Source organism: Passer domesticus, chromosome 8 (genome assembly GCF_036417665.1).
Source record: "Passer domesticus isolate bPasDom1 chromosome 8, bPasDom1.hap1, whole genome shotgun sequence".
In the NCBI taxonomy this organism is placed as follows: Eukaryota; Metazoa; Chordata; class Aves; order Passeriformes; family Passeridae; genus Passer; species Passer domesticus.
In genome coordinates this window covers 54478214-54491059 of record NC_087481.1, presented here as the reverse complement: position 1 = coordinate 54491059, position 12846 = coordinate 54478214, and the positions used below count along the sequence as shown (strand labels likewise).

Genomic DNA, 12846 nt, shown 5'->3' with positions numbered 1-12846 from the left:
ACTACAGCATTTAACCAGGGCACTGTTCCTACACGTGGGCATACAGTGATGTGCTTTTTTTGCCTTTGCCCAGCATGATGTGGTGGATGCTCTGTGGCACATCTTTAAATTTATCTGCAATTCACTTCCAATCACAGTCTACTAAAGAAGGTAGGTGGAAGAGACAAAAATTAAAAAAAATTAAAAAAATAGAAGTGCAGTTGACATTTAGATCCCATTTCCTCACACATGAGGAGACTGTAATAAAATCAGCCTTACCCACTCCTGATTAAGTCGTATGTCAGTGATCCTAAACCAGGCTGGGGAGATGCAGTGCAGGTATCAATGAACACCTGGAGGTTTGGGTCCGTGGAATGAAGAGTCACTTCAGCAAAGAGAGTTTGGTTCAAGTCTACGTAGTATGGGGAGTATTGGACAGGCTTGGAGAACAAATCCGACTCGTAGAAGGCCATGCTGACGTTGTACCTGCCCTGAGCAGCCAGGTTCTGGATGGCGTTGTTTGTCGTGGTGTAGATGAGCTGCACGGTCTCGTTGTTGCTCATGGTGCACTGGGCAGTGATCTCGGTGCTCCTGCGGCGGGTGATGGCGCTGCCAGCTGCAGCCAGGGAGATGGAGTTGGTGTAAGTGATGCTGTGCCCTTCATCCTGGGAAAGGAACCGTGCCAAGGGCTCAGCTACGGCTGCAGTTGAGAGGAATTGCAGCTAAACTGACAAACCTGCCCAGCTGTGCTTATCAGAGGTGTGCAACTGGGAAACAGGCTGCAGACAAAACATCTTACTAACCCTCTTCTTGTTTTTTTTTCCTAAACACTGAACCAATCCAGGCAGCAACAAGGATAAGGAATAGTGCATGGAGCATGGGAAGTACCAAAGCTATGCTCCAGTACCCTTAACAAAACAGTGCTATGAACTAGCTCTCGGCAATCTTTTGGGGGTTAATTTGTGTGGATTCTCCCACATTTCTTTTGAAAAGTTCATTATCATCAGATTCTTAAAGAGGAAAAAATGTTCTTTGTATTTCAAGACAGAAAATATGTAATGGGATGAGCTAAGTGAAAATAAAATCAATGTACTCACATGCTATTCATACACTGCTTTTACCAGCTCTTATCTTTCCTAAGCTCTTGTTAGCTTATTCTTATTTTTATCCCCTTTACCTTTTTAATTGTTCCACAGCTGGCCAATGGGAAGGAGAAAATCACTGAATCTGTTACAACTGGTCTGCAAGATGGATCATTCAGCTGCAGGTGAGCTTCCCTGAAGCCAAGGGAGGCCAGGTAAGACTTGCTCAGAACAATTGTCATGCTGTCTGAGGAGCATGTAAGGGTTGCTGCCATTGAAAAAGAATCAAACAAAACCAAGAACACATCAGGACAAACTGCAGGGGTCATTTCTCACTTTGTCTAAATCCTTGAACTTGTCACATGATTCTGGATTTGTCAGTGAAAAAGCTCATGTCCACTTAAAGTCATGCAGAAGTTGCACTAAAGTTTCATGCTTATCTTCAGAATTAGAGCAAAACCCCATAAAACTCATGCTGACAGTTTAATTTAAAACCCAGTAACACAGAAGGGTCTCTGCATTTTTAAAAGGGAAGATGAATCAAAGTGCTGGTGCAGAATGGTGGGTAAAGAAATTGATTTCTCTCAGGCACTGAGGCTTTAGAAACTCCTTTGTGCCTCAATTAATCAATTAGAATTTAGAAACTCCTTTGCACCTTCAATTAACAGGAAGATGGGCGTGCAAGGATACAGGACCAATACAGAAAATAAGGCCCAGCTCAGGGGGAAGGGAAATTACAACACATCTAAACTCTGACTGACCAGTGCAGACCAGGAAAATTCCTGAGCGCCTTAGGCAACAAAACCATTTCAACTAACCAGACAATAGGACTTTATCTTTGCATCTTAGCATGGTAACAATGTTTTGTACAGAAGAAGGAAAACCTCAGATTTTAAGTGGTGCCAGCCAGAAAGAAAGTACCCAAAAGTGAAAGAACTGTTTTTCTTTTGCAGATGGGTCAGGAAGTAACTTATGCTCTACAGGTGAGAGAATGTGGCATTTTTGTGTGTAAAGGGGGTTAAAAGACTACCAATAAAAAGGCTTAACTCCTCAGTATCGACCATCAGTCCTTTTGGATGTTTGTAAAAGAAGGATCACATCATAAAAACAATCAGCATCCTCTCCATGCAGCAGGGGCACTCACTGTTGGGCTCCATGGGGCCTGGCAGGGGAGCAGTGGAATACTGAGCTGAAAATCCTCTGTAGGAGTTGGTGTCATCTGTGGACAGCACAACTGTCATCGTGTTGGAGGCAGACTCAAATGTGGGCTGGGCACGCCCACACACTTTCCCCAGGAGCCCAGAGTCACTGGTGGGGCCATCATAGACTGCTGTGAAGTCAAGCTGGCAGTTTCTGTCCAATTCCAGGCTGCAGACAGAGGAAAAACCATTACAGGGAAATCTGAGTGCAGGTTTGCCTGTACGGGATAGAGGATTCAGTGCAGATAAAGTGTCTGAGAGTTCCACTCAACTGAGGTGATAGAATGGGGAACAGAACACCACAAATAGGCATTGTCGAAACCAAATAAAACATATAAAAATTATTATGTTTCTCAAAATAATTTTAAAGCTTCTGAAACCTCTTGTGTGTATCATAGAGGAAGATTCTTGCAATTTTTCACCAGTGGAGGGTGAATTCTCCTAGAACAGCATTAGAGATTGACCCTGGCCAGGAAAGCTCAGAGCATATTCCACCCTGTGCAGAGATAATCATCTCAGAAGGCAGTGGTCAAGGTAAAGATTTCCTGTGGAATCCTGTAAATTTCACACTGAATTCTTGCAGGGCATTCTGCAGTCTGAATATCTCAAGAAACGGACCTGCACCTCGTGGTTGGTCACCTGAGATGTTTTCTGCATTTCCCTGACTGGCACTGCAGCTGCTTTAGAATAATGTACAGGGATGTGAAACACTTTGCAATCATTTTATCATAATAGTCAACAAATCCCTCTATTATAAAAGTATACAGATGCTCTAAAAGTTAAAAAGGACTTCTTCCTGTGTTTAACAAAGTAATGCCTTTAAACAGAATGTATAAAGAGAAACAGCATTTATAAATATATATATAAATAGGGATGTATATAAAAATATATATTATATATATAAAAATAAATAGGGATGTATATATATATATAAATATATATCTAAATGAATATAAATAGGGAATTTACTCACAAAAAATCTTGAAACTCCAAGTTTATCTTTGAGTTTTTTGGTGCTTGTATGTGCCAGACACAGTATCTGAACTGAGGGTAAGGTGCTGGGTAGTTGGGGCTGCTGAATGTCCCATTGGGACCAGTTAATTGTCCCCCACAGTTTTCGGTTTCTGAAAAGGAGAGGAGAAATATAGGTAACAGAGTAAGTCATATAATGAGTCATATAAAAAACCCAAACCTTATGTAACTGTCAGGATTGATTCTTTAGGACTCCAGTCCTTTGGAAATGATTAAAGGTACTAAAGATGGAAATTCCATAGGGAATTTGAAGTCAGGTGGAATTACAAAATGCAACCAGTGGTCACTGTTTCTGTGAGGCTCAGTGTGATGACCCCTGAGCTGGCTGTAGATGAGTTAACTTTGGCTCTGGGAGCAGCTTAGTGAGAGCCACATTTACCCACATTTTGGATAAATTTGGTGCTCTCTTGAAAAACTGCTAATGAAGATGTTACTCCAACCATGCATGATCTGTTTGAAAGTGCAAAATCTGCAAGTATGAGAGAAATTTCACTTGCTAGACAAAGGCAAAAAAAAAAAAAATCAAAGCAGTGGAACCTCAGACAAATGTAGACTAGAAACAGGGCAGAATTTTTCAGCAGCAAAATTAAATTGGAGCAGCATGAACTGGGATTTGGTAACTACTCTGTAAAATTAAGTTTTTAAGAGCTTAATACCATGCCACCAGGTTAGCAGAAGTAAAGGGTCTGGTCACAAGCTAAGATTGATTTTGTCCAAGCTATTCTTATCTTTCAAAATAAAAAGAGTAAGGAGCTTATTGAATTCAAATCCTTACTGACTTCTGTGATCTGTACTTGGCAGGAGTTCTGACTAGATAGTCAAATTCTTCTGGGTAAATGCTGTAATATCTGCAAGCTGAGTTCATTTCATAGAAGTCTGGAAGTAAAAGTAAAGTCCCATAATGTCACCTTTGTCACTTTTCTAAGTTAAATTTAACTTTTTAGGATCTCTGCAAACGCATCGCTTGTGCCTCTTTTCCTGATTTTTGCCCTATTCCATTCTCTGAGGCCTGAAGACCTGAGAGAGACTGATGAAAGTTCCTTTTATTATGTTCCATTGCGGCAGTTTAAATGTTATTTAATGTCTTACTTGATCCTGGTGAAAAGAAGTAGTAGTAGACGAAGAAGTTTCGTGTGAAAGCCGCGGAGTTGGTTGTTATGAGAAAAGTTAAACTGTCTGAGGATGATTCAAGCACTGGGACTGCATCTGTGTCATCACACACTTGTCCAAGGAGAGCTGAAGCAGTGGAGGGACCATCAAACACTTTAATGCTTTCTGTTTCACAGCTTGAAGAAGGAGCAAATCTATTGGGAAAAGCACAGTGAGAACCACCTGAGCTCCTTGGCAGGCACACGGGGTGAACGTGCACAGGGGTTGGGGCAGTCCCTCACATACAGGCTGGGTGGAGAATGGGCTGGGAACACCCTGAGGAGATGGATTTGGGGAGATGGATGTTGGTGAATGAGAAACTCAACACGACCCAAAAGTGCAACACTGAAAATGAATGGGAGGTTGAGGGAGGAGATCCTTCCCCTCTGCTCCCATGGGACCCCACCTGGAATGCTGCACCCAACACAAGAAGGATGTGCTGGAGTGAGTCCAGAGGAGGCCATGGAGATGCTCCCAGGGCTGGAGCCCCTCTGCTCTGGGACAGGCTGGGAGAGCTGGGGGGGTTCACTGGAGAGGAGAAGCTCCAGGGAGAGCTCAGAGCCCTGCCAGGGCCTGAAGGGGCTCCAGGAGAGGGACTGGGGACAAGGATGGAGGGACAGGACACAGGGAATGGCTTCCCACTGCCAGAGGGCAGGGTTGGATGGAATATTGGGAATTAGGAATTCCTGGCTGTGAGGATGGTGGGGCCCTGGCACAGGGTGCCCAGAGCAGCTGTGTCTGCCCCTGGATCCCTGGCAGTGCCCAAGGCCAGGCTGGACACTGGGGCTGGAGCAGCCTGGGACAGTGGAAGTGTCCCTGCTTCCCAGGGGTGGGAATGGATGGGATTTAACTCACATCCAACCCAAACCATTCTGGGATTCACTGGAGGGCACAGAACAGATTTGACAGAGATAAATATTTAGAGGCAATCCATTTCTGTGCTATATTCTAGTGAAATGAAACAGTACAAAAGCATCTGTAGGAAATACTTACTTAAAATAGGAGAAAATGAGCCTAATTGTTTGATTTGCATTCCTCTGGATTTGCCAGGTGCAGCTTGCATTTGCATTTAGTTCAATCCTTAGTGCTTTGTTGGGCTCATGAAGCGAAGCCCCACAGTGAGGCACCCCTGTTGAACAGCAGCAACCACAAAAACAGCTTGCAAGGATATCTCTCAAGTTTTCTGTTGCAGTAAATACTTAATCCGCCATTATGCAAAGACTGGAAGAGTCCATCATCAAACAGATATGAAAAAATGTGCTTATTTAAATAAATGTATTTTATTTTACTTCATCTTATGAAATCTGTTTAATCAGATGGTAAAAGAATATTAAAAAGCCATGATTTATCCTGATTTTTCTAGTAGCAGAGAAAAGGATCAAGCCAGTAGCACAACTGGAAATGCCAAGTGCTGCAGGACACCTCAGCATCTCTCTTCAGCAAGGTTTGTTCACCACAAGCAATTCAAGCCTTGGGATTTGTAAGTACTCTTATGAAAAAAAACCACAACTCAACTATGTCTGGGCTCACTGACACTACTTAATAGGTTAGGAAGTAGTTGAAGTAATGGCCATTGGATAGGAAACTTTGGAGAAAGTTTATATCCACTCTGAGCATAAGATCTCCTTTCTACTTTAATATTAACATAAAAATAATGGTCTAAAGCAGTCAGAAGAATTTTCTGTAGAGTGCATGCAGCCCCAGAAAACAAGGTCAGGCTTTCTGATGGACTCCAGAGGGAATAGAAAGGTTTAGGAGAGACTTCTACCATCAGAAATGAAACCTCCTCTCTGTGAGAGCATTACAGGTCAGCCCTACCCTCCTGCACCCTCTGGGTCTGGGGTCAGACACCCCTGGAGCAGCTCTGCTGCAATATTTCATTATCCTGCAATAGCTACCCTCCTTTAACCAGCCACGTTGCTGATCTGAGCACAGAATAGGGATCCCAGACTGAGCAACAAACAGCTCTTTATTGCTTCTGATTGAACAAAGGAAACATGGACAGATCTCTGTCAAAAGCAAGCATTTCCCAATTAGTCCCCTGATTTCTGTTATTCCAATATAGTATTAATTTGTAAAAGCAAATTTACATTCCAGAGTAAAACTGCTTCAGAATCAGGTTCTTAAATTAAAATAACTGCCATAGGGTGGAATGTATAGGATTTTTTTTATTATTTACCATTTTTAATGCTTGCAGTCACGTTTAGGTGTCACTATCCTCCCATCAGCACATTAAAATAAGATTCACTTTTAGAGATGTTTAACATTTTGCCCTTCAGTTGCCTAGATGAGACCTGTTGTGCAGAAATCAATAAAATCTCACAGATAAACAGATTTCCATACCTGTGAATTCTACTGAGTTGCCTTCAGAGAGAGCCAGAGCAGTGAAGAGAGGCAGGAGGAGGAACTGCCTGAGCAGCTGCATTTTGAGGGCAGGTGGGGAGGGCAGGCTTTGGCTTTCCTGACTTTTATACCTCCTGCTATTTCACAACCATCCTGTGGTACCGAGAGGGAGGGTTTAATCTGCCAGCCACTGTTTCTTTTTAACAGATATAAATGAGAAAGTAACAGGTGGGCCTATTTTTTAAACAGGCAACATGTGGAGTAAGTTTAAAGCGTTTTTGTCAGCTCTCAAAGCTGGTTCAAAGCACATTTTCCAGTAGATTTCATTGAGAGGCTGTTTGAGGGTGTTGGCATGAGTAGGAATGTTGTGGAGGGGATTGACACACTCCCTTGGAAGACACATTTGCAGTTTTCTCTCAGCACTGCTCAGCAGGAGTTTGGTTTCTCCCACCTTCATTTTGACATCTCTCCCTTTAGGTTTCACTGGGCAGATCATTCCCTGTCCTTGCTGAAGTTTGCCAAGTGCAGCTGCTGTAAAAGAGTTGTCATGAATATATTGCTGAAACACCCAGGGATGAGCAAGGCCAGATTGTCACAGATTAAAAGAAGAAGATTGCACTGCAACCACTTGGCAGACAGGACTTTCTTAACCTCACACTAGGAGCTACGGAGGAAAAAGGGAATCAGCCTTTCCTTCCTGAGGTGAGGAAACAAGCACAGCCCTGAAAGCCTGAATTCCTTTCAGCACAACTTGAACAAATGCCTGTTCCAACATATTCACCCTATTTTGTCCCGTAAGGACCAAAGCTCTGAACTGCAGGGTATTTCTCAGTGCAGCAGGGAGTTCCCAGTCCTTAAAGCTCCCGAGCTGAGCCCGTGCCAGTGGCCCAGGTGTGCTGGTACCTGGCCTTGGGTCAGGCTGGTACCTGGGGCTGGAGCAGCCAGGGCTCCCTCAGGAGCTGCTGAGGGCAGCACAAACCCCACAGCTGTGCAAACAGGGCTTCTTCCAACTTCACTAGAAAATAAAGGCAAGACCTTCTTGAAACCTGAGCCAGGTGCTTTTCTTCCATTGTAATTTTTTTTTTTGACAAAACCATTTTATTTTATAAGCAAACTGATATATAATGCATTTGTAATGACACTGTATTTCTAATCCCAGACCTATGCCTTCTTTAAAACAACTCTCTCTGATTTTTAACTCACTTAAAGGATTTTGAATGCAACTGTCTCTTCATCCTGAAATGTACTTATACTGCCTTTGAGTGTGGAGGCACTAAAGAGATGTTGAAAGATGTTGCACAGCATTTGAATTCCCTTTGGCTTCTGGAAATGCTAAATTTGCATTTACTCTGTGTAGCCTTTTATTTCTCAAACCCACACACGTACTTGCAAGGAATTTTTGAATGCTAACATCCCTTTTGTGCCTGGATGTGAATCTGCAGTGAATGTGTGAGCTGGCATGTGGATCCCTGCCAAGGGGCTGAGGGCTGTGTCCTTCAGAACCCCATGCCCTTTAAATCATTACCTGTGAGAAGCAGAGCACAGGGTTAGGAGTGTGGTGAAGTTTTGTATGGACTGAGCACAATTAGAACTGAAGGAACATTGAGAAGAAAACAAAATCTTGAGAAAAAACAGGGAGTTGATCCAATTATTTTTTTGTCACTGAGAGTATTTACTGAAGTTTAGGCTTTTACAGATCTGCTGTATAGAGTAGAAAGATCTGAAATCAAGCAACCCAAGTTAATTTAAGATTAAATAGCTTTAGATTTACACCCACTGGTATATTTTTAGAAATAAGCAGCAGATCTTGGAACACAATGAACAGGTCTAGAGGGGCTCAACACAATGTCATGGTCAGAAGCTTCATTACTGGGGAGCGATGATGACAACGACGCCGTCATTTGTGCTTCTCCTGGCTCTTCTGTACACTGGGAAGGGTCTGGGATAGGGGAACCTGTTCCCTGGGAAGGGTCTGTGAGGAGGAAACCTGTTCCCTGGGAAGGGTCTGTGAGGAGGAAACCTGTTCCCTGGGAAGGGTCTGTGAGGAGGAGGAGGAGGGCGTAAGATGCACCCTGACACTTTGCACCGTAGGCAAACTCTGGCATTGACAGGAGCTTTGTAACGGAGCTGGATGAGCCTCTGGCCTGATGAAGGGTGATTCCCACAGGTTGGGTCATATACACACCTGAGAAAGAAAAAAAACCAACCCCACATATTAATTGTCATGTCACGATTGTGGCATGCTCACTAAGCCCGTTTGCTTCCTTGGTTGCAAGAAACTTTCTTCCAAAAATGTCCAGCTGTGATGTTAAATCACAACTCACAGCAGTGAACCCCTGTTCATTCCATGCCACTGCATGGAATTTGGATGTCTGCTGGTGTAATGTGCATCACAACACAAACAAATGTCACACGTGTAAAGCACCTCATGGAATTTTGTCAGTATATGTTAAATCACATTATAAGTGCACAGTGATGAGGTAGAATTTTACTGTACACTCTGCTATGGTTCATGCTTAATTAAAACAAACTAAAGGACAGCCCAGCCCTGGAAAGAAGGATTTTGATTTTTGGAAGCTTAGAGCTGTCCATGAAGGATTCCCCTGGGCAGCCAAGACAACACCAGCATCCCAGCCCCTCTGACATGTCTTTGAAACCCTGCCAGCATCATCTGGTGCCATAAATCAGTGACTCCAGCAAGAATGGCTCCAGGGACATCTGCATCAACAGACGTGCACCAAGAATGTCTGTCTGTTTCCAAGAAATAATGGTGTTTTACAAAATTTTGGTGTGATTAGTAATTGGTAGTATGTGTATGACTGAGTAGCAAATCAAGCTGTACCTGAGCATTTGAAGGGTGTAAGAAAATGGTGTGAAATCATGTTTGGGGTATCCCAGCTTGCCTGGGACATCTCACATGCATGAATAAACATTTACCCTTCCAATGTCACTTCTGGCATCCCAGGTCTTGTTGGCTGGCACAGGCTCTTCAGGTATTTCAGCAACAGCAGCTTCACGTAGTGAGGCACAGGAATGAGCCCTGCTGCAGGGGAGGAATTGGATGTTGAGAAACCAGAGGTAAACACAGAGCAAAATGCAGCAGGTATTAAATACTGGCCTGCTTTGCAAATTTAAATGTGGGCCTGGAATGGCAGCTGAGTGGGGCGGAAATGAATTTCTCTCTCTTTGGTGATGTTCTGTTAAAAGCTCATTTCTCCCTCCTACAACTAACAACTAACCCCGAGGTAACTCTTTGGTGTTGTTCTCTCCTGGAAGAGGGGGAATTTGCCAGGATCAGGAGGTGTCCCTGCCTGTGAGCCCTCCAGAGCACAGGCACTGGGTGGGCAGCAGCTGGCAGGCTATGGGAGGACATTTCAAGTGGTTTTTGACCATAAATGATGCAGACCTGGGCCAGCTCATGCCCTTGGCACTCACCACTGAGGATGGCTCTGCTGCCAGCTCTGCATAAGCAGTGTGTGAACCCTGGCTGAGCTGTGGCATTCCCAATCTCTCTGCCTGCATCCAGCCTCTCCCACTCCCCCTGCACTCAGATCCCCTCTGCCACTGGACTGCCAGCCCTTCCCAGCTCACATCTCTTACCCAGGGTGCCCTTAGGAAAAGAAGTCATTAAAAGGAAGAATCAGATATCTTACCTGAGCCTGTAGTTGCTGCGTTTGTCTTTGGAATGGCTTTTAATGAAAATAGAAAAGGTTAAAAAGTGAGCTGATTGAGGAAGACATGTGCTTTATGCCATCAGTTAATAAACATTGTAATGAGCAGAGCACGTTAGGACTAGGAAATATTATTAGCAACAGTTCTGAGGAATAGAATTGACAAAGGTTTCATATCAAGGAAAGTGTGGGGGCTCAAGTACTAAAAGTGACATATTACTGGCATTAATGGGATTTAATTCTGTTTATCTCTCTGTGTGAGGCAATAACCCCATGTTCAAATGTCTGCTTTGCACCTGAAGTTCAGTTTCTTGTGTGTTTTACCAAAGCAGCCAAGTACATTTTATCAGAGTAGCTGCTATGGCCAGACTCTAAAAGACACCCTGGGTCTGCTCTGTGGGCAGCTGAGGCAGAATGTTATCAACTAGTGAGCAGAATTTGCAATTCAGTTTTTTCAAAAGACAAAGCCCACTGTGGAAAACTCAGGTTCAAAGCAAATGAATATGAATATGTCAAAAGGGTTCCCACTGACTCAGCTTCCAGTGGGGATGCAGTTTGGAAGTGCAGGGGGGCTGGCTTTGTAGGGGTGAGGTGATCTAGGGGAAATCTGAATTTATATTGATGTGGTGTGTCTGCCCCAGTGAATTCCAGTTCCTTAGAGCTTGCAGCAGAGCAGGTATTCCTCCCACATCAATACCAAAAATTCAGGTCCCACGATTTGTGGGAAGCCAAAAAAATTATCCCTAAATTTCAATATTAATTCCATGAGATGATGCATGGAGACAGGGAGCCTTGCCAGCACATCATCAGACCCCAGCTTTGGTAGGGAATTAAGGGCATAAACCAGGATAAATCTGCTTCATTTACTTGTGGCAATGGCTGTTGTTTCAGGAGGTGGAGGGACTGATGCATCAGGTGAACTTGGCTCTGTGAGAAGAGAAAAGAGGAAGTTAAACATTGTCTGTGTTCTGATACATGGATGACTCTCATGAAATACAGTACAGTGCTCACCACAGCTGCAGAAATGAACAGAAAGAAATACCTGGGGTTTCAGCCGTTGTGGGCTCAGTTGTGACTGTCAAAGAGAAAACAAAACCACACTTCAGTGCCTGATCCATTATTGTGTGGGCAAAGCCAGGGCTGTCAAGGGGGAGTGGAGCAGGATTTTACTCAAGCTCATGCTTGAGCCTGAAATTCTGACCAATATACTGAAGTCATACACACCTGCTGCTCCAGGTGTTGTGTCTTCTGCAGGGGCTGGTCAGAGACATGAGAGGAAACAAAACTGCAGGTTAAAAGCTGCTTTCCCAGAGCTGGGCAGGTGAGAGATACCCAAACCTCGGGAGACTCAAGCTCTCACTTGAGGGCTGGACAGTGTTCCAGAGTGAGAGGAAAGCACATCCCTGTGCTGCCTCTGACCATGGCACAGCTCTGGGGCTCTTTGCTAGACACCACGTTGGGGCTGGGATAAAGTTCCTAACATTCAGTGCCCGCCCAGTGCCGTGTGCTGGTGAGGGCTGGGGGTGCCTTGGTGGGCACTGAAGCTGCCCATTCCCATGGCAAATACATCCCAGAGTGTGCAGGGGTTGGGATGCAGCTCTGGGAGGTGCAGGAAGGCTGATTTTCTGGGAGTGGGATGAGCAAGTGCAAATCTGGGTTTATACTGATGTAGGGTGTCTGCCCCATCCCAGTGCTTTCATCAGGGCCAGAGTTTCTCTGTTTCCCCTTTTGCTCCTTTATTGTATCTGGAAGCCAAAGGGAAGGCAGTTGTGATTATCTCCAATTGTAATTGATGAGATTGTATTATTATGGAGGCAGGGAAGCAGTCAGCCCATGGTCAGAGCGTGGCAGACAGCTAAACAAGTAAAGCAGAGCAGCCCTGCATTGCTTACAGGTGGCAGTGTCTGCTGCTGCAGCAGTGGATGCTGCTGCTGTGGGAAAGAAAAGATTAATTTAAATATTAAATGCATGTTAAATGTATTTTTTCCCCTGACACCCATAGCATGTAGGCCATAGTTACTTTTTATTACTTACCAGGGGTAATGTCTGCTGGTGCAGTACTAGGAGAGACTGATGCTGTGAGAAAGAAAAAGTGAAATTAAATATTAAATGTATGGGTTTTTTTTGCTCTGAAACTTGTAGCAAATAATCCATAGTAAAACTATATCACTTACTAGCGGTAATGTCTGCTGGTGTAGTACTAGGAGAGACTGACGCTGTGAGAAAGAAAAGGTGAAATTAAATATTAAGTGTATGGTTTTTGCTCTGAAACTTGTAGCATGCAATCCAGAGTAAAACTGTATCACTTACTAGTGGTAATGTCTGCTGGTGTAGTACTAGGAGAGACTGTTGCTGTAGGAAATAAAAGGTGAAATTAAATTTTATATGCAT

The 12846-nt window shown here is 43.9% G+C and overlaps 1 protein-coding gene and 1 long non-coding RNA gene across 2 annotated transcripts in view; both read right to left on the bottom strand.

The window, feature by feature from the left end:
- The window catches only part of LOC135305607 (deleted in malignant brain tumors 1 protein-like), a 66701-nt gene that overhangs the window by 2097 nt on the left and 51758 nt on the right, over positions 1–12846 (bottom strand). The window contains exons 49-58 of the mRNA XM_064429344.1: positions 12630–12671; positions 9722–9827; positions 8655–8969; positions 6785–6921; positions 5435–5570; positions 4382–4596; positions 3234–3384; positions 2206–2429; positions 1157–1329; positions 259–644 (exon numbers count right to left, since the gene is read on the bottom strand). Coding sequence (XP_064285414.1) covers positions 259–644; positions 1157–1329; positions 2206–2429; positions 3234–3384; positions 4382–4596; positions 5435–5570; positions 6785–6921; positions 8655–8969; positions 9722–9827; positions 12630–12671 — 1885 coding nt within the window. The remainder of the gene's footprint in view (positions 1–258; positions 645–1156; positions 1330–2205; positions 2430–3233; positions 3385–4381; positions 4597–5434; positions 5571–6784; positions 6922–8654; positions 8970–9721; positions 9828–12629; positions 12672–12846) is intronic.
- On the bottom strand, positions 10661–12536 carry LOC135306901 (uncharacterized). The gene is made up of 4 exons (XR_010367640.1): positions 12490–12536; positions 11680–11712; positions 11498–11530; positions 10661–11382 (listed from the first exon to the last, which is right to left on the bottom strand). It is a non-coding gene; the product is annotated as an uncharacterized LOC135306901 (long non-coding RNA).